The sequence below is a fragment of the Phacochoerus africanus genome, chromosome 11, assembly GCF_016906955.1.
Source record: "Phacochoerus africanus isolate WHEZ1 chromosome 11, ROS_Pafr_v1, whole genome shotgun sequence".
NCBI lineage: Eukaryota > Metazoa > Chordata > Mammalia > Artiodactyla > Suidae > Phacochoerus > Phacochoerus africanus.
In genome coordinates, this window is record NC_062554.1 from 4445709 (window position 1) to 4466608 (window position 20900).

The 20900-nt window shown below is 44.3% G+C and overlaps 2 protein-coding genes across 2 annotated transcripts; both read left to right on the forward strand.

Moving 5' to 3' along the window:
• Positions 1 to 5370: 5370 nt before the first annotated feature.
• On the forward strand, positions 5371 to 6992 carry LOC125111951 (putative olfactory receptor 52P1). The gene has a single exon (XM_047754140.1). The coding sequence runs from the start codon at positions 5371 to 5373 to the stop codon at positions 6313 to 6315; it is 945 nt and encodes a 314-aa protein (XP_047610096.1). The 3' UTR covers positions 6316 to 6992.
• Positions 6993 to 18542: 11550 nt separating this feature from the next.
• Positions 18543 to 19558, forward strand: LOC125110585 (olfactory receptor 52B2-like). The gene has a single exon (XM_047751939.1). It carries the CDS (start codon positions 18543 to 18545, stop codon positions 19485 to 19487), a length of 945 nt encoding a protein of 314 aa, XP_047607895.1. The 3' UTR covers positions 19488 to 19558.
• The last annotated feature ends 1342 nt before the right edge of the window (positions 19559 to 20900 follow it).

Below are 20900 nucleotides of genomic sequence, written 5' to 3' on the forward strand. Positions count from 1 at the left end.
GAATAGCATTGAGAACTTTGTCTAGATACTCATGTTGCAACAGAAGAAAGGCTGGGGGAAAAATGTAATTGTAATGTATACATGTAAGGATAACCTGACCCCCTTGCTGTACAGTGGGAAAAAAAAAAAAACAAAGTCCTTTAAATTAAAATAAAATAAAATAAAATAGCGTTGGGTTCAGAGTAGAGAAGGACACGTAACTCCCTCGGTGTTGGCTCTTAACACAGCCCATTTGGTTTTCACCCAGCCGCCTTTCTCCTCCTTGGAAACCCAGGACAGGAGACGTCCCGCATCTGCCGTCCCACCTGCCTCGTCCTGCTCACCTACCCTTCCCATTCGAGCTGGGAATTGTGTCCTTGAGTTCCTCATCAAGACAGACCCCAGTCTGTGTGACCCCACGTGTCTCTTCCTCTCGTGCTCTTTGTGAATAGCCTGGTATTTACCACTGCCCCATTTCCCAAATTCTCACTTTCTTTGGGTCAAAGACAGATCGGTTTTAAAGCTTACCTTACCTAGATACCATGCATCCACTATGAAACCGCAGAAGGACAGTGAGGATTACCCATGAGAAAGCGCACGGAATGTCCAGAGCACAGCAGTTGGTTTGCAAGACAGGGTAGGATGCATCACACACAGGGAGAAGCTGGCTTTCGTAAGGACCAAGACAGGTCCTTCATAGCAGCAGACAGTCAGCAGTAACGCTTGGCCTCAGAGGCAGGTGGGTGGGCAGACATGTTGATGGGATCCTCTCTGGCTTCTTTTTTGTCAGTGAAATTGGAATCTAGGTTTCGTCTCAGGGTGGGCTTTGGGGAAGAGTGGCAGAGGCTTTCATTGAGAGCACATCTAAATTAATTTTAAGGAAACTGAGACAGGAAGAGACTTTGGAATTATTCGTGATACGAGGGGCTCACTTGATATCGTGAATAGGAATTCCAAGCGAGACCAGCAGCTTGGTCATTGGAGGTCTCTTTGGTAGCACAAGTGCAAGCCTGGAGTGCTCTGTTACGTAAATGAGCCAAAAAATGGCCTCTCTGGCCCAGAAACCATTGGGGTCAGAGCCTGTGAGATTGCTGTCCCCAGGATTATAGAGATGATGCCCTGTGTGGCCGCATGCTGTAGCCATAGCCGTTTAAAAATATTTGCTGATGTGATAAATGAGAAGACAGAAGCATCCGGATTATCTAGACATATAAAGCATAAACGTAATTTAAAAATGAGTGGGAAATGAGAGGACATGGGTGAGAGAAATGGGGAAAGTATTAGAGGGCAAAGCAAAAACATGAAACAGGATCTCGTCAGAGCCCTTTTTTTCCTGCTGTGTAGCAGTAAATGATGCCAAAAGAGTAACAGAGACCAGATTACACAGGGTCCTGTTGTCACATTGGACATGGTCCCCTATAACAGACAGAACATAACACTTTGTAGAAGAAAGCGTATCCACTTTACCTCGGTCATACGCCGCTTTTTTTAAATGTTATTTTAATTTTGTGGCCACACCCACTACATATGGACGTTCCCGGGCTAGGGATTAAATATGAGTCACAGCTTCAGCCTACGCCACAGCTGCAGCAAGGCCACATCCTTGAACCCCATGGTGCTGGATCAGTCAGGGATCACATCTGCCCCTCTGCGGCGAACTGAGCTGCTACAGTCAAATTCTTAACCCATTGCACCACAGCGGGAACTCCTGGACACACTTCATTTTTAAATCTTGGTTAAGTAAATAAAATGTGGAGCCAGAGATATTCAGATTCAGATCGAATGTCACCTTCCATTTGCTATACGATTTCACATAAATCATTTGATCTGCAGTTCCCTTTGTTTCTGCATCTTTTTAGTGGTAAGGTTGTATTTCTAAAGGCTGTTTTGAACATCAGTGAGGGGGATTTTTGAGCACTAAACAGGGCCCTAGAAAATGGTGACCTCTCAGGGGGTATGTACATAATTCTTTTGGGGGGGTTCTGTGTTTTTTTCTAACATTTTTCTGTGTATATTATCATATCAAAGCACTCAGCAGACCTCTGGGAAATGAAAATGTCCTTATTCATTTTCTTAAGGGGTAATTAATGTTAATTACTCTCCCTGCAAGTAATTTAGGTCCTGTAGTTTGGGGAAAGGCCCCATATCCTAGAGGATCACCAAGTCCCCTGCCACCTACACCCTTGAATCCAGTGGGATTGGGTGTTGGGTATAACCCAGCTCACGTTCAGTGAGCATCCTCCTTCGCATCTGCTCCTTATACAAGCTGGCTCCCTGGATGATTCTTAGCTTCTAATTTGGGTGAGTTGATAGAGATAAAGGTCAGGAAAAGAGAGGAGGGGGCTACATTCCAAACATCGGCTTTTAAAATTATGAGATCCTCAAAAAGGTAATTCCCAGCTCTTCAAATAGCCTTAGTACAATTAAAAATAAATAGCACAGACATATAATAGACTAAAAAGATTCAGTGGAGCCTTTCTTCCATTACCGATGTGAATATGTACCTCTTGATTAGCTGAACTCTTAAGGAGCACATGGTCATGGAAACCCCACATGAGAATGAACGTAGCATTAAAGCCGATCGACCTGGACAGGCTTTGAAATCAGAGACAGTTGGGAGCAACAGGCAACCGTTTTCCTCCCACTTAATATTAGATGTTGATCGATCATGGCAAATAGTGTTTGTGGAAGAATATTTAAGAGGAAAGCGAAAAAAATGTGTCTGTTTCTTGCAGTGATCAGTTGGGCAAGAATGGGCCATAAACAACCTCTTCTCTTTCCTCTGTTTTCGTAATATTTCAGACGACTGTATTCTCTCAGCCACATTAGCTGTTATTGTTTTTGATGTAGCTCATCTGCAAACTAGTTAAGCTGTGCAGATAAGCGAGAGCAGAGTGTGGAGAAAGACTTCCAGACTAAAACGTTATAGGACAAAAGTTCTCCTGCGTGGGTTTTCCAGAGGAAGAGTGCTGAAATCTCTGCATCTACTGTTTCTATGCTCAGGCCTCAATTCCTGGCTGGAAGCTTAGAAAGTCTGATCATTCTGGAAAAAAAAAAAAAAAAAAAAGATGGGAGTATGGTCCATGAGGTGTAACAGAATATCTTGCCTGTGCTTTTACATATAAACTTATCTTGAAATATCCATGCATATTTGAGGGTTGTGGTCATATGCTAGGACTCTTCATGTGTATGATATTCAAGCAAATCGACCCCTGTGTATCTGGGTCTCTGGATGTATTATACCGTAATTCACGACAACACATGAGAAAACTTCAGATGTAAAAATTCTGATTGTCTCTTTAGACATATGTAAGTACAGATAGCTCTAAAGGAATATGTTGATTTTTACAGTTTATGAGCCAGGAGGGAAAGAGGAATAGTGTTACGTTTCTATGGAAGGGAGATCCAGGTAATCAGAATCTTCAAGCCATCAGATACAGCGGTAATTGACTCGAAACCCGCTTCTAATTAATTGTTCTCTCTCCATATACCTGCAGTCCTGTCTTGTAATCATGGCAGAACAAAGCAGCAATAAAGATCTACCAAAGAGCAGAGTCTTTTATTTAACTATGAGCAGAAATGGCCGGGACAATTATCTTGTCTTAACTCTGATTTTTAGGTATCTGGTGGAAATATCAATTCATCGTACTTAGGAAAACACTGAGAAACGGCATTGCGCTGTCGTTAAGAATTGTCTTAGGAGTCACACAGACCACGTAGCTACTGTATTCTACTAATTTGCATCATGCAGTGCCAGTCTTTGGGTTGGGTTGTGGTAATATCTAGCTGTGATATAGCTTCTAGATGAGACGATTTTGATCTTACGAGAGAGATAAGTCATAATATATTTATGAATCTTAATCCACAATTTGGTATGGTCTATCAAAAATAATCATAAAAACATGGAAAGATGCAAGGAGAGCAGAAAAAAATTCCGCCAATTTTTGAGGCATTCTAGCAAAGAGTCAGAGATGACTTGTGACATGGTCACTACAGGAAGAACACTGGTTTGCAAAGGGACATTAATCAAAAGGAGGGAGAGGAACGTGGGCGAGTAGAAAGAGTATGTGCAAAAAGGCACGATCTCACAAAGAAGCATGTTGTATTGGGGGGCTGGTTAGAAGTTTGATGTTCCCCTGTGGAGAGCAAGAAAAAGTACTTCCTGTGAAGCCTGAAAGGTGGGTTTACTTTATTATCTGAAGCGCAGATTGTGTTATGCCATGCTTCGATGCGTTCCTGGAGCCACACTACCCGGGGAGTCATTACCAGACCCCAGGACTTGCCTTTTGCTATAGTGCAAATAGTGGGAACTCTGCATGTAGAAGTGTGTTAGGATTCTGTTGCTTCAGCCATTCTTTCTGTAATGCCATTGCACTCCCTCTCTTACTCTATAATACTGCTTTTTTAATTGGTAAAATTGAAAATGATGCTTAGCTTGCATTGCTTTTCTAAGTACAACACAATGTATTTTTCCTGTGAAACTCACCAAGGATTACTTTCCTTCCTTCGTTCATGTAAAAATGATATGAAATAAAATCACATCAATGTATAAATCAAAAGAGGTTCCAGGGATCTCTGTGTTGATGAGTATGTGCAGATAAAAGCAACAAACGTTGAGAACCGGGCACATTGGGGAATACACGGAAGGGCTAAAGTAGAAAATTGGGATTTTTTTTGAAAACTAAGCTTCAGGTAAATAGGTGTGTCAGGTGGGAATGTTTCACTGAAAAGGAGGGAACTTAATGGAGGCATGACTGGTAAACTTCAAATTTCGTGAAGACGTCTGTGCACAGACCCTAGGAAAGGGCAGTACTGACTCTCAGCCCTGAGGACAGGTCCTGTGACAGTACTGGGCGGACATGCAGTGGACTCTGTCTCAAAAATGACTAACCGAGTTGTACTTGAGAGTACGCAGACATTTGCAAGAAAATTGTATTTCAGAATGTTACTAAACAGGAAGTTGGCCTAGACGCTAGACGAGTTCTGAGCTCCTTTCCATTTATAATATCTGATATTTCTATCAAGACATAATTTGGCCTAAAGTTCAAATACATTGCGAATTCTAAAAAAGTAGTATTGAATTTTATTGTACGTAGATGTTAACACATTGGGGGGGGGTATGTGTTTTGTTTTTAACAAATATGTGAGAATCATGACCTGACTTACAATTAGTACTTTGTGTCTGGTTGCAAAATTTTTACATTTAGTCTTACTAAGGTTTTATTTTTCACTCTAAATTATAACCTTGTATGTTTTGTAATGTGATGTTTTGGAATCTTCCAGATTTATGTTTCACTTGTTGCCAGATTTCATTGTGATGATTTTGGCAGAAAGATTTTGCTGTAAAAAGGAAGATTCCATCTGCAAAAGACACAAAGCAGCCGCAGATCAATGGGGCCATCCAATAAATCCCAACCCTCTCCTGTCCCCTTCCTGCTGGTGGGCATCCCGGGACTAGAGCACCTGCACGTCTGGATCGGGATCCCCTTCTGCTCCATGTACGTGGTGGCCGTGGTGGGGAACGTGACCATTCTGGCTGTGGTGCGGGCAGAGCGCAGCCTCCACGAGCCCATGTGCCTCTTTCTGTGCATGCTCTCGGCCACCGACCTGGTCCTCTCCACAGCCACCCTGCCCCGCATGCTCTGTCTCTTCTGGCTCGGAGCCCGCGCCATCGCCTTGGATGCCTGCCTGGCCCAGATGTTCTTCATCCATAGTTTCACTGCTCTGGAATCGGGCTTCTTGTTGGCCATGGCCGTTGACCGTTACGTGGCCATTTGTCACCCACTGCGCCACACGACCGTCCTCACCCCCGCGCGCATCGCTCTCCTGGGGGTGGTTGTGGTGGTTCGAGGCGTGGCCTTCTTTTCCCCCCACCCCGTTCTGCTCAAACAGCTGCCCTACTGTGGGCCTCGCATCATCGCCCACACCTACTGTGAGTTCATGGCTGTCGTGAAGCTGGCGTGTGTGGACACGGGGGCCACCAAGCGTTACAGCCTCAGCGTGGCCTCTGTCATTGGATCCTGCGATGGCTTTTTCATTGCTGTGTCTTATGTCTTCATCCTCCGTGCAGTCTTTCGTCTTCCATCACGGGAAGCAAGTCTTAAGGCTCTGGGCACCTGCGGCTCCCACGTCTGTGTCATCCTTGTCTTCTACTCCACAGCCGTCTTCACCTTCCTTACTCACCGCTTTGGACACAGCGTGCCTCCCCGCATTCATATCCTCATTGCCAATATGTACCTTCTGGTACCGCCTTTTCTCAACCCGATCGTTTATGGTATAAGGACCAAGAAAATTCGAGACCATGTCTTTAGTTCTCTAAGGGTAAAGGCTACTTGATTATGTTGAAAGTATTTGCACAGAAGGTACCAGAATAGGGAAGGAGGAGTCAGATAATGGATGGTTTCTCATGACTGACACGACTTTCTTCCACTGGATTCGGACACTTTAGCAGATTTGAAGGGGGAATAAGGGGCCCACGTAGTCGACTTCCCCTCATTCGAATGCGACTAGTAGGCTTCCTGTATTTTGTGTCCACCTGGATTTTAGGAAATTACTCGGAACCTGATGAGTTGGAAAGGGATCCCTTCTGTTTCTTGCTGCTACTGATCTTCTGTGGTGTGACCGGGTAGTAGTTTATTTTCGAGTAGGGATGGGTTCAAAAAGGGCAGAAGCAAATGAGAATGTCCAAGAATTCCACATAAAGTGTCTATGATTAAAAAATAAATGATTACTATAAATATTCCACTGAAGAGGCCATATATCCAGATTGACATCGTCTGCATACAACAAATAATTGTGTTTTATTCATAATAATTGACACACCGGACAAGTTGTCAAAATTGGAACGTGGAAAAGTTCAGCATTGCCAGTAATCAAGTCCATAGCTCCTTAAACGTTGTGTTGCTCCTAGAATATTCTCTCTCCACCAAGAGTAAGTGGCGTGTCCTATTGTTTTGTTACATGAACTAAAATGGGGTCTCTTTAAACCTCCACCACCATCACGGAGTATCCTGAAAAAAAACAAAAATCACTTTATGCTTGATGTTGCATCCGTGGGCGTTTGCCGAGAGCTCAGGCAGAGCCTCTGAGCTACATTCAAATGTGCTGGTCTTCGGACGTTACCCGTCCTCGCTGAAGGAGGACGTCTGTTATTACAAATCACTCAGTCTAAGAGTTCCCACTGTGGCTCAGTGGAAGTGAACCTGACTAGCACCCATGAGGACGTGGGGTCCATCTCTGGCCTTGCTCAGTGGGTTGGGGAACCGGCATTGCTGTGAGCTGTGGCGCAGTCGCAGACGTGGCTAGGCTGGCAGCTGCAATTCAGATCCAGCTCCTAGCCTGGGAACTTTCCAGATGCCACAACCTAGGCCTTCAAAAATAAATAAATAAATAAATAACTCAACTTAAAATGTTAGTGTGATGCTATTGGTGACATTGAAAATGAAATTACTGAAAAAGAACGTAAATGTTTTACTGGAAAAGACATTCAGGTATTTCCTCCTTCAAACTGTATGACTCATTCCTTCATTTCTCGGCTTATACAAAATGGAAATTACTCTGGAGGTTTAACAGAGCAGGTACTTTTGGGGCCTTCCCAGGACAGACTCCCAGCCCTGCACCCCCCGCGGCCACAGCCTCTGCTTTCCCTCCTCTCTGAAGTACCTGGGTAACAGTATCTAAGGCACATTCCTCGAGTTGTTTTACAGATGCTAAAATCCCCAGCAAATGGAAGAAAGTAACTGCTTGATGGTTGTAGGCACTTAACCCCCAGGCCTGCCAGAGCCTGGAGCCTGCGGTTTGATAATGTTAAGCCCTGTGACGCCTCCCCATCAACCAGAGAAGGTGCCTGAGCCGAGTTTGCACCCTGGGACTCCCCTGCCTCTCCTTGCCTTTAAACGTGCTTTGCTGAAACCCATCTGGGAGGTCAGGATTTTTGGGCACTAGCTGATACCAGAAGGATGGTACCAGAATCTGGGTTCTTATTCAGGGCCGCAAAGAATGAATCCTGCGAACACACAGGCAGCAAGCAGGCAACGTCTTTATTAAGGAAAGCAGACGGCTCCCAGGGCTGCTGGTAGAGGGGAGAAGAGCCCCCTCTCTCCACTGTCCTATAGGGGTTTTGATTCCTTGCGGATGGGAAGGGTACCGACGTGAGGTCCAGAAAGATGGGGTTTTCTCCCATCGGCCTTGCCCGGCTTCCTCTCTCAGTCCCTGTCCAATAGGAGTTTTAGGGGTGGAACTGCCCCCGTAAATTGGGGGACTTCTTTGTCCTTCTCTTCCCTTGGACTAGGTCACCATTCCTCCCGTTCTTTTTCTGTCTGTTGAGGAGTGGGTTAGAGATTATGCTCTGCCTTGGGGAAGGCCCATTTTCTATAGTAAACAAGGCCTGCAGGGAATTACTCTTTTCTATAATAGAACAAGGCTTGTGGGGAATTGCGCTCTGGAGCCCTTAAACCATAAATGCTAATCAATAGCCATATCAAAGAAGGCATCAAAGCCCAGGTCCCTCCACTGACTGTGTGAGTTAACATTCTGCCTCATCGCTGCTCGGGACTCCTTGTCTGGCCCCTTGTGGCACATGCTCCGCTTTCCTTCACCACAGCCCCGTGCGTAGATGGGCTTCACTGGGCATGCTGGGCAGACCCGCTGGTTCTGTGACAGAGGCCCCCAGTAAACACGTGCGGAACTTCAATGAGTTGATATCTTTTTGTGATTTACAGTTTGTGTCCCGGAAGGCTAGGTTCTCATTTTATAGCAGAAGGAATTCAGAAATGAGATGGGATTGAGAAACTAAAGAGGAGTGATTTACGTGAGAAATACACCTCTTAAAGACAGGCAGGCAGGTAGAGGAGGGAGCAGCCGCCCTGTGTTTTCCTGGCACACCTATTAAAGGGAAGTCCAGTGGCATATGGGTGGAGGATTTGCTGGGAAGGGGGACGGGGGGGGGGGGGTGTCTTATTCTTTCATTTTCATTCCAGCTTCACCTTCCCAAAGAGAGGGGGGATTTTTGTCCTTATTCAGCTTTGATCAGAAGTGTCATGGTCTGGGTGCATGATGGGAACTTCTTATCTGCGTAGCTAATTTTGTTATAACTGTGTTGTAATGAGGGCATAATGAGCTACAGGTTACTTTTGGAAGCTGGGGATTCAGGCCCCTTTCCCCCTTTCCTCCAGGGCACTTAACATTCAAAACGTGTGGTTTCCTGTCAGTCTGGAGGGTCAGGCTTTTCTTTGTCGGCCGTGCGCCCCTGCTGTCTGCGTAATATGTGGTTTCCTGCCATCAGGGCCTTTGCCCCCTTCTCTGCTCTAACCTGACTCTGTGGCTAGAACATTTGTAAAGTATTATCTGGTTGTGTTTTTCCTCATTGTTTCCCTTCAGTTTAGTCCAGGAGCTTCCCAGAGGACGCTGTCTGGGCTGTGGATCTCTCCCTTCTTTGACTGGATGAAACACCATGTTTAAGCTTTTCTCATTTCCCAGTTTCGACTGATGTTTCCAAAGCATCAACTTTTAATAACTATGCTCAATGCATTCTCTACATTGATGTCGTAATTATCTTCCTAAAAATTAAAAAACAATTTGACCGCGTCCGACTCGCAGAAGCTCCAGTACAGCAAAACAGAGCTTTGCGAATTACCTTTTGTGCTGTTTCTCTTAGTCTGTGTATGCCTTGCACTCTTTGCTTTACGCATTAAGGGTCCAACCTTCATTTGATCAGTAGGTCCCTTTATATGGTCATGTTTTTGCTTACAATATTTCTCTCTGCCCCAATCCCTTCCTTCCCTGGAAAAAGCTTATCTTGAATTTATCCTTCGAGACACAGCTCCCGTTTAAACTCCTCCACCCTTATCAGAAGGTCTACGTTTATTTCCTTGAGTCAAACTACATGAAAATTTGCCCCACTACTGTTAGAAGAAAATGAAAAGGTGTATTGTAGTTAGCTCTTGATATGCTTTTTGGCAGTTAAAGTCTTAGTGTAGCCAGAGGTTAATGCATTGTCTCTGGAGTAAGGGTGCCTAGATTCATTGTTCATCTCTGCCACCTACTGTCTGTATGTACTCAGGCACTTTGCCCCTTTCTGGGCCTTGGTGTCACAATAAAACGGGCATCCTAGAGTTTTAAGGATTAAATGACTGAAAGCATTTGAGACCTAAAGTAGTACCACAGAGTACGTTTTTAATAAATAAACATTGACGCTGTGGATTATCCTAACAAGTATAATTTTTGTATATTGCCTGCCTGACTTTGTGAGACATATATGTACCGTTTATGTGTAGCTATTTGTAGAATATGTACATTTTACGTATGCACACATACGTATGTACTTTGATTTGTATAATTATCACAGTAATCACCAGAATATTAGTCTGATTTTGAAACTGACAGCGTTAATGAACTTAGCCTAAACCCAGATCAGGACTTAAACCCACAGTTTTAAATTAGAATCACTCCCCGGTGGTGTCTGGACTCACTGAGGTTCATGTTCTTTAAGCCTCTGCGCAGAAGGACTTCAGCAGGAGACAACGTGATAGGCAAGGAATCGATGAAGACAGGAGGCTTGTGAGAGGTGCAAGCGGGCAGGCAAGGACACTCTGCCCCAGGATCAGGGGGGCTACAGTTTTAACATCAAGGGGAGTGGGGGTGGGAAAAGACCGCCTCCTCCTCTTCCTTTGAGTAGTAGCTCCTCCCGGGTATCGGGTAAGAGAGTATTTGACCCTATAAGGTCAAAGTAGGACTGTCCTGGGGCTTATTCAAATCAGCAGAAGGGTGGTCCTCAAACTCCGGTCCTTGGTCTGAAGCCTGAATGTAGGCTTCACCACCCCCCACCCGCCCCAAATGACCTGAGGACTATCTCGTGACTCCACTAGTCAAACAGGCGTGCTTCCTTCTGATGGCTTTCTTGGGCAATTATTAGCTTACGGGGTCTCCCGAAGTCCCCTAGGTCTCCCTCTCTGTCTACAGCCCCTTCCTGGGACTTCTGCAACTACCTGCGCCTCCTCCGTCCCTATCAGTTTCACAAGCGAGGAATTTAGACCTAGATGAAATAATTTCCTCAACATCCCATGTTGATACGGTGGTGCAGTATAGATTTAAAAAGACTGAGAATAGTTGATCCCATGGCTAAAGGTGACCCTTCATTTACTTTTTATCGGTAACACCTTTCAGTGTCCTATGAACATGCATGTCCCATGAGTGCCTCTGAAGGAATGAGTGAAGTTATACGATGTTGAATTCACTTCTCGTATGTTTTAGAACGCCTAGTCGCAGGACAGTCACAATCAAAGTACCCGAGTTAAAACCGTAAGGACAGGTTTTTAATGGTCTTTTTGTGAGATGAGGGAGGAAAAGGACAGGGACACAAGGGGCAGATCTCTCCTAGGCTTTGAGGAGGAAGCTTGCTAGGGAAATTTAATCTTTGAGACAACTCGCCTTTATGGTGGATGTTTCCAGAAGGTAAAACTCCCAAGTCTGGACCTTTAGGCTCTATTAAAAGCAAAGATGCAAACAAAAACCAGGAGTGCAGTGAATCATGGAATCTGATTAAAATATGTTTCCTGACACATATCAGGTTGTTTATATGTTAGGTTTGAAAATACAAACTAAGGAAGCAGCTTTCACAGGTTGTCCACTGAGGGATCTCAAGGTGGACATTTTCAACAACAGCACAACCACACAACTAAATATTCAAACGTCCGCATTAAATTCTGGGCAGTAGAAAGAAGATATGCGGCCTTTTCTATATTCATACAACAAAGTGCATTTATGGAGAGGCTAAACTGTGCCAGATTGTGCTGGATTCTGCGGAGACACGAGCAAAAGAGACCCCCATGTGTCAGAGAGTTTACGTTCTGGTTGAGGAGGTGTGGCTCAAGCAGGCAGTGTTCAGATGCGTGACCACCTTGGACGTTAAGTGCTGTCCAGTAGGAACAGATTTCCACAGGGCGCCTAACATGGGTTTGATCTGGTCTGGGGAATCGAGGGAATTTTCTTTTAAAATGATACTTATTCTGAGTGTTGAATGGGAGCCAACTAGCTGAGAAAAGAAAGAGGAGTCATGCAGTCGGGGTGGTGATGTTTCAGGAAGGGGGGCAGGATGTGTGAACACGCGTGGATCTTTAGGTCTTAAGATGGGCCGGGGCGTCTTACGCTTGAGGAACTGAAGGAAGTTCATTCGTGGCTGGAGTACAGAGATGGAAGGCAGAGTGCTGCCTAGGTGTGGGACAGTAGCCCACAAGGGGTGGGAAGGCCCCCTGAGGAGTCACAATTTTATCCTGAAAACAAGAGGAAGACAATGGAAATTTTACGCAGACAAGTGACATAATCAGGTTTGTGTTGAAAAAGTTCCTTGTTTAAAAAGATCATTTAAAAAGATCATACAACAAAGTGACCCAGGCACCCACACATTTCCCTGTGCTGCACAGGAGGATCTCATATATATCTATATTCCATTCCAAATATGATAATTTCCATGCAAAAAACCCCCAACTGCCCATCCATCCCCCTCCGTCCCCTTTCCCCATGGGGAACCCCAAGTCTGCTCCATAATGGAATCACTTTGCTCTACCCCCGAGACTAACACAATATCATAAATCAGCTATACTTCAATAAAAATAATAAATAAAAGGGTCCTTGTGGCTGCAGTGAAGAAGATGGGTTGGGACAAAGAATGGAAGGGATGGGGGAGAAGACCTGTGAGGAGGTGGTAGCAGTTTTCTGGGACAGTGTCGTGACCCCTTGGTCTGGGCTGGCAGTAGCTGCGATGGAAAGAATTGAGTTGATTTGAGTACCCTGACTGTATTTTACAGTTTGGGCTATGGCTGAATGAAGACTTTGGCAAGTTCATGGGTTTTATGGCTGTGGCTTCCCTTTGGAATATTATTCTAAGCCTAGGGTCTAGAGTGGATGTTTGACAAAGACCCTTTGTGTGTGTGTGTGTGTGTGTGTGTGTGTGTGTGTGTGTGGTGTGCATTTATTCCCATAAAATATTTTAAGACCCACAGTTTGGCAGGCACTGGGGAAACAGTGGACAGTCAGCCCCAGTCACTGTCTCCAGGAAGTTTACATCTGATTACATCCCTCAATAAAATAGTTCTTAGCAGTTTTTCCCTCTTTTATATTTACACTTAAATTGAAGTGTTTACTTCTGCCAAGAGTCTTCTGAAGCTCTGTCTCTCCTAAACCTGGTATTATTCATTTTTTTTTTTCTGGAGCTCATAGCTTGTTTCTGCTTTAATCTTATCTCTCTGTTTTTCCTTTTACGTATCTCATTCACCAAACAGTAGTCTTAATTTAGTCAATTAATATTTTATTTTCTGCACACATTTCTGGCAGCTTTTTGTGGATCCTTGTTGCATCTAGGACATCGAAACTTCTCCTTTCTAGTTTAAGCTTTGTTTATGGAGGTCCCACTGTCCCTGGGAACTAAATATTTTAGTCGTTCTGAAACAAACCATAGCAATTTGTGTATAATTATAGCTGCAGTCTTCTCTGCCTTCTGTTGCTGCAGATGCTCTTTAATTCTCAGTCTGAGTTGTTCTTTCACCATGAAGAGCAGCGTTCCTGAACCATGCCATGTACCACATTCTGAACACACTCGCAGGTCTACGTGCTCCTAGACAGCTGCTCTTATCCATCTGGGCTCCCCTCACGCATGGGTTCTAGGATTTGGTCCCCAGAAGAGCCAAGCTAAGTCGTGTCCCTAGCCTAACAGAGAGTCCCCTGGGGACCCAGGCGGGCCAGGACAAACCAGCATAAATGTGCCTCAAGCTCAGAGATCTTCCCCAAACTCAAGTGGACAGCTCCTTTGCTGGTCACAGTCCTGCTGTGACCAAACCCGCAACCATTTACAGGTACTGTGCTAGAAAAAGGGGGGAAAAGAGGGAGGGAAAGGAGCACACGATCCTAAGATGCAAAAAGTCAGAAAATAAAGAGATTCTCACATCTTTTCGTCTGACGACCGCAGTCAGCAGCACTTGTAAGGTTATGGTCGGGGTCTGTAATTTTTAGAATGCCCAATGACATTTTTTAGAAAATAAGTATTTTTCTAATTTTTATACCTAAATTGATACTCATAGTTAATATTCATAGTTAATATTCATATAGTTGTTGCTGGCCATTGATTCTGATAGCTCAGTCAAAACTATGCCATGTTGCTCAAAACTCTGTAATGAGCTTCTGATGCCACCACCACATAGGGAATTTTTATTTCCAGTATTCTTGATGGATGGTCGTTCAGATTCTACCTGAACACTCCCACTGATAGCAAGCTCATGGTTTTAGAGGGCTGTCTTTTCTGTTTGAGTTTGTGGTAGGATTCTTTCCCTTATGGAACTAAACTATACCTTTCAGTTTTTTTATCCTCCTTTGTTTGGCCAGGAATCTCATGATGCTAAGTGTGTTTTTCTCCGTATACCATGTAATGAATCAAAAAAAAAAGTTGAGAGGAACTATATGCACGACTTTGTAATAACCTTTAAGATAAGATAATCTGAAAAAATAAGTGCATATGTATGTATAACTGAATCACTTTGCCGTACACCTGAAACCAACACAAAACTGTAAATCAACTCTACTTCAATTAAAACAAAAAGACAAGGGAAAAGCTCTTTAATTTTTTTTCCTTAGAAACGCATGTTTCAGTTTTCTCTCTGTAGTGTTAAAACAATCCATACGCGTCCAGAAGAGGGTTTCCAGTAAGCCTGCGTAGAGATATAAAACATACAGTTCTCATTGGGTGCATAGATAGACCCGAACAGATTTCAGAAGAGTTGATCGAGGAGGCCCCTCGGGGGCAGTTCTGGAAAATGTTCAGTGCTGACCTCAGCGGCCACGAACAGAGGGAAAGCCTCCAAATTACCTGCTGTTCTTGGGTGGCGATAAGTTGACCCAGTGCTCGAAGTGAAGAAACTGTGTGTTCTGTTGTCACTGCCAGCTCCTGGATGCTGGCTTTCGAACGCCCCAAGCCTTCATATGAGGTTTCAGTGGATAAGAGACGGATTTCTCAGATTAAGAGCTCATTGCTTTCTTGGAAGGATCCATCGAATACTCATTAAAATGTTATCATTAATGGAAACACACTATGGAAGAAAAATACATAGGTCGAATGTAGGTTTATGGTTCTTCCCACTTTATCTAAAATGCCTTTGTAGAAAGATGGCTTGGAAATGGGATTTTAAGTGCGGCTAAAGTATTTGTACTCTGTTGGAGCTAGTGACAGTACCTATGGTGAAATAGATAATACACGTCTAAGGAAAAAAATGAGAATAAAATTTACAGGGCGATCAAATATTCCTTCATATGGTATCAATTCAAGATTAGTTATTATCCTCCTTGCTGTCCTTTCCAGGAAAAACACAAGAATAACATTTTTTTTTTGCATATTTCACTTAAACTTTGTATTTAGTTGAAAAAGAAGAAAATGTACATTTCTAGAGCACCAAAACATTAAAAGAATTATACCAGGAACATTGCACATTTTTTACAGTGTTGGGATTTCATGATGGACCTAACTCTCACTGCAAGTTTCTCAGGGTAAACCTCATCCCACTTTTGAGATGAGGAAATGAGGCTCAAAGCCTGAAACATGTGGTCCCGTCACATAAAATTAGTGTGAGGACGGAGATTGATTGTATCCATGCCACCTGCCAACTAAAAGACCTGTTATTTTTACTGTACCATTGTCTTCAAGGATACCTGCCTATCTGGGAGTTCTTGTTGTGGCTCAGTGGGTTACGAACCTGACTAGTATCCATGAGGATGTGGGTTCGATCCCTGGCCTCACTCAGTGGGTTAAGGATCTGGCATTGCCACAGGCCGTGGCGTAGGTTGCAGATGCAGTTTAGGTCCAATGTTGCTGTGGCTGTGGTGTAATGAAGCAGGCAGCTCAGTTCTGAGTGTGTGACCTTCCATACCTCACAGGGGCAGCCCTCAAAAGAGAAAAAAAGAAAAAGGAAACCAGCGTTCCTTTTACAGAGGGTGGTTGACATGTGAATGTATGAGATCCTTAGACTGGCGTACCTCAGTGTGTGATGTATAAAGGCTACTGTGGGAGTTCCCGTCGTGGCGCAGTGGTTAATGAGTCCGACTGGGAACCATGAGGTTGCGGGTTCGGTCCCTGCCCTTGCTCAGTGGGTTAAGGATCCGGCGTTGCCGTGAGCTGTGGTGTAGGTTGCAGACGCGGCTCGGATCCTGCGTTGCTGTGGCTCTGGCGTAGGCCGGTGGCTACAACTCCGATTCGACCCCTAGCCTGGGAACCTCCATATGCCACAGGGGCGGCCCAAGAAATAGCAACAACAACAACAACAACAAAAAGACAAAAGACAAAAAAAAAAAAAAGTCTACTGTGTATTGTAGCAAACCTGCCGTTGTATTTGATTATCTTAAATATTTAGAGTAAATTAATCAGCCAAAAGACAAATAATCCTCGTTTGTCAATTAAAACAAAAAAGGACACAATATTAAAGGGACAGGGAATGGGTGGGATGGACGGGGAGTTTGGGGTTTGTAGATGCAAGCTGTTGCCTTTAGAGTGGACAGGCAATGAGGTCTTACTCTACAGCACAGGGAACTATATCCAGTTTTCTTTGGAGTAGAGCTGAGAAGGGGAGTGTGCATATGACTGGGGCACTGCGGTTCACAACAGAAATTGATCCAGCACGGTAAATCAGCTATACTCCAAGGTTAAAAAAAGTTAAAATGGAAATCTTAAATAAAAATACAGGAGTTCCTTTTGTGGCTCAGCGGGTTCAACCCCTGGCCTCGCTCAGTGGGTTGGGGATCCGGTGCTGCTGTGAGCTGTGGTGTAGGTCGCAGATGCGTCTTGGTTCTGGCGTTGCTGTGGCTGCGGCTGTGGTGTAGGCTGGCAGCTACAGCTCCAATTGGACCCCTAGCCTGGGGACTTCCATATGCTGCATGTGCAGCCCTAAAAAAGACAAAAAATATATATATATACACACATATGATTTAAATATATGCCTAAAAAATACTACTGTGGCTATATTTTTAAAGCAACTTTGTGTTATTTTTTCCCATCCCTTTATTTTAAACTTTTATTGGAGTTTCTTTTTTTCTGTGATTGCCTTTTACAAATATTATTGAATTGAATTACTTCTAATAAAATGTGGAATCTAGACCTTAATAGTGAAATTTAGTATGATATACTCTTTAATCTATAGCTGCCGTCAAGTAATTTCTAAATATGTATTTCCATTCAAAATAGTTATGCAGGTAAAAATATTTAACAAATAACAATACTCTGTGTTTTTTTTTTTGGCCTGTTAGGGCTGCTCATGTGGCATATGGAGGTTCCCAGGCTAAGGGTTGAATTGGAGCTACAGCTGCCAGCCTCCACCACAGCAATAGCAGCTCAGGATCTGAGCCGCGTCTGTGCCCTACACCATAGCTCACAGCAACGCCAGATCCTTAACCCACTGAGCAAGGCCAGGGATTGAACCTACAACCTCATGGTTCCTAGTCGGATTTTTTTCCGCTGTGCCACGATGGGAACTCCACAATATTCTGATTTGTATAGAAATATGTGTTACCATTAACCTCTAAATTATACTCCCCATACAAAACCATACAAATACACCTATTTACAAAAGACCATCAATTTACCTTCATCCACTTCCCAGCCACATTTCAGGGACTAATCTAGAAATTTAATACTAAATTCTTATCTATGTAGGCATTGTTTTTGGATTCTACCTTTGTCATTCAAAATATCAGTTATTTCTCCAGAATACATTCATGCTTTTTAGGTATAGGATCAGCAGATTTCCTAGGTTATTTGTCAAAATCAGCAAACATTCCAGAGCAGTAGCCCAGAGCGCCAAGGCCACTCTCAAGAGCAGAGGACCCTGGGATGATGAAATTCACATTCTTCATTTTTTTTTTCTTTTTGCTATTTCTTGGGCCGCTCCCGCGGCATATGGAGGTTCCCAGGCTAGGGGTCGAATCGGAGCTGTAGCCACCGGCCTACGCCAGACCCACATCAACGAGGGATCCGAGCCGCGTCTGCGACCTACACCACAGCTCACGGCAACGCCGGATCGTTAACCCACATGAGCAAGGGCAGGGACCGAACCCGCAACCTCATGGTTCCCAGTCGGATTCGTTAACCACTGCGCCACGACGGGAACTCCACATTCTTCAGTTTGAGTGAAAATTCTGCTTTCCAGATTGTCCACCTCCCCACTCCATGCCTGTAATTTTGAAATTTTGGCTCTCCTGCCGGGTTCTGCTCTCTGGGAAAAAAACCCCACAGGACGGCATACATTGCATATTAAATGGGGTCAGGCCTGAGGGAGCATGTAAACAATGGTATTACATGTCTTTATTGAGCATGTATCCTTGAGACTGCTTCTCCCTCCTGCAGAGAAGGTCGGATATCACCCTCCTCGTCCCCGTTAGCTGCAGCATTCATTTGATCACCAGTTGGTAAAATATGATTGTGACCACAGGCTACTCTAATAGGCAGCATCTTTGCTCCAAAAGATGCCGTGATTTCCAGATGCCCCTCGTTTCTTTCTCCGTAGGAACCAGACCTCGAAGAGCTCAGGTTAGGGATGTCCTCTTGCAACACCTCCATCCCTCAGCCCTTGGTGTTTGTCCTGGCTGGAATTCCTGGCCTGGACTCTTCCCAGGGCTGGTTCTCTGTGCCTTTTTTCTTGGTGTTTGTCATTGCAGTCATTGGCAATGCCACCATCTTGTGCATCGTCCAGATGGAGAAGAGTCTTCAGGAGCCCATGTTTCTCTTGTTGGCCGTGCTGTCGGCTGTTGACCTGTCTCTGGTCACGGTCACGGTGCCCCGCATGCTGGGTATCTTCTGGATGAATGCCAAGGAAATCAGCTTCAGTGCCTGCCTCACGCAGATGTTTTTCATCCCTTTATTTTATGTCATGGAGTCTGGGACCCTCCTGGCTATGGCTTTTGACAGATTTGTGGCTATCTGGCACCCTCTGAGATATACAACCGTCCTTTCTAACAATGTGCTTGTGAAGATAGTCCTGGCCGTCGTAGCCAGGGCAGTGGCGGTGCTGACGCCAGCACCCATCCTGGCAAAAAGACTGGGACGTTTCCAAACTCACGTCGTTGCTTACTCTTATTGCGCCTACATGGCTGTGGTGCAGATAGCCTGCGGAGACGTCTCTGATCACATCGCCTACGGCCTTATGGTTCTTGTAGCATCTGTGGGATTTGATCTGTTTTTCATCATTCTGTCATATGGGCTGATCCTTCGTGCCGTCTGCCGGAGACCCTCTTGGGAGGCACGGGGCAAAGCCCTCAGCACATGTGGCTCTCATCTTTGTGTCATTGCTCTCTTTTATTCTCCTGTTGTCTTTTCTGTCTTGGCCCAGATCTTAGGCTACCGTATGGCTCCCTATCTGCAGATTATCATTGACAATCTCTACTTCTTGGTGCCTCCCATGGTCAACCCTTTAATTTATGGGGCCCGGACCAAGCAAATGCGGGAGTGGGTGCTACGGACCTTTCACTGTCATAGTGAGTGAGGTTGGTACTTGAGGTGGACAGGAGATCTGGGATATGAAGCGGTGAATCATGGTGAGTTGGAGGTAGAGATAATTCCCGCAAGAATGGAGGCTTTGTGGGGAAAGGAATAACTAAGGTAAGCGAGTGGTGCAATGTGGATATTGTAACTGGAGTATGTTATTTCCATCAAGATGTAATTGTTATGAAATTCGCATGCTCAGAACCCTCCCCACATGCTTCTACAATTAATAAAGTGGAAGGGCATTTTGGTGTTAATTTTATTGCTTATCCAACTAATCACATCATATCAGATAAATTGGAAGCACATATTTTCAAGTGAGGTGAAAAGGAATTTAAGCGTGTATCTCAAGCCCTGTGGGCAAACATGATTATCCAAAGATGTTTGTTGCTCTAACGATTTTTCTTCCACATTGATGTTTCAGATATTTCCCCAACACAGAATTCTATATCATTGAAAATATCCCTAATGGGAAGAACCATGTATAAATACTCATGATGTATCAATGAATAAAGAGCTCATTTTGTCTCAGAAGGGTTTTAATAGAGATGAATCATCTTTAGAGTGTTACCTTAGTATCAGAATATGGAACCAATATACAGTAGACTGGACTGGATAGGTAAATGTTTTACAAATGGAACAACAGCAAAAACAACAGAAAGGCAAAAAACCGCTAAACAGCAAAAAAGACTTTTCTGAGGAACCTCCATCTCCACAGCAATTGCACCAGTTTCCATCCCCACCAACCGTGTATGAGGGTTCCCTTTTCTCCGCACCCTTGCCAGCTCTTGTTTTGCTTGTATTTGTGATAGCCATCCTGGTGGGTGTGTGTTGATATCTCACTGTGGTTTTGATTTGCATTTTCCATAAATTAGTGGTGTTGACCATCCTCTCATGTGCCTCTTGGCCATCTGAACGAGAGCCAGCTAGTCTGGGTATCTATACAAAAACAATAATTTAAAAACCATATGCCAGTGTTCCCCTCGTGGCTCAGTGGTAAGGAACCTAACTAGTATCCATGAGGACGTGGGTTTGAGCTCTGGCCCTCCTCCGTGGGGTAAGTGTCCGGGTTTGCTGTGAGCTCCCATGTAGGTCGCAGATGTGGCTTGGATCCCCCGTTGCTGTGGCTCCGGCAGAGGCCAGCAGCTACCGCTCCGATTCGTCCTCATTAGCCTGGGAACCTACATGGGCCTCAGGTATGAACGTAAAAACAAACTAATTAATTAATTAAATAAAAATAAAAAATGGATGCACCCCCTGTTCATCACAGAATTATTTCCAGTAGCCAAGATGCGGAGGCAACTTAAGTGGTCATCAACAAATGAATACAGATGTGATATATATTTATATATATATATATATATATATGCCATTCCGTTCTCTTCAGCCATTGTAAAGGATGAGCTCTGTCTGT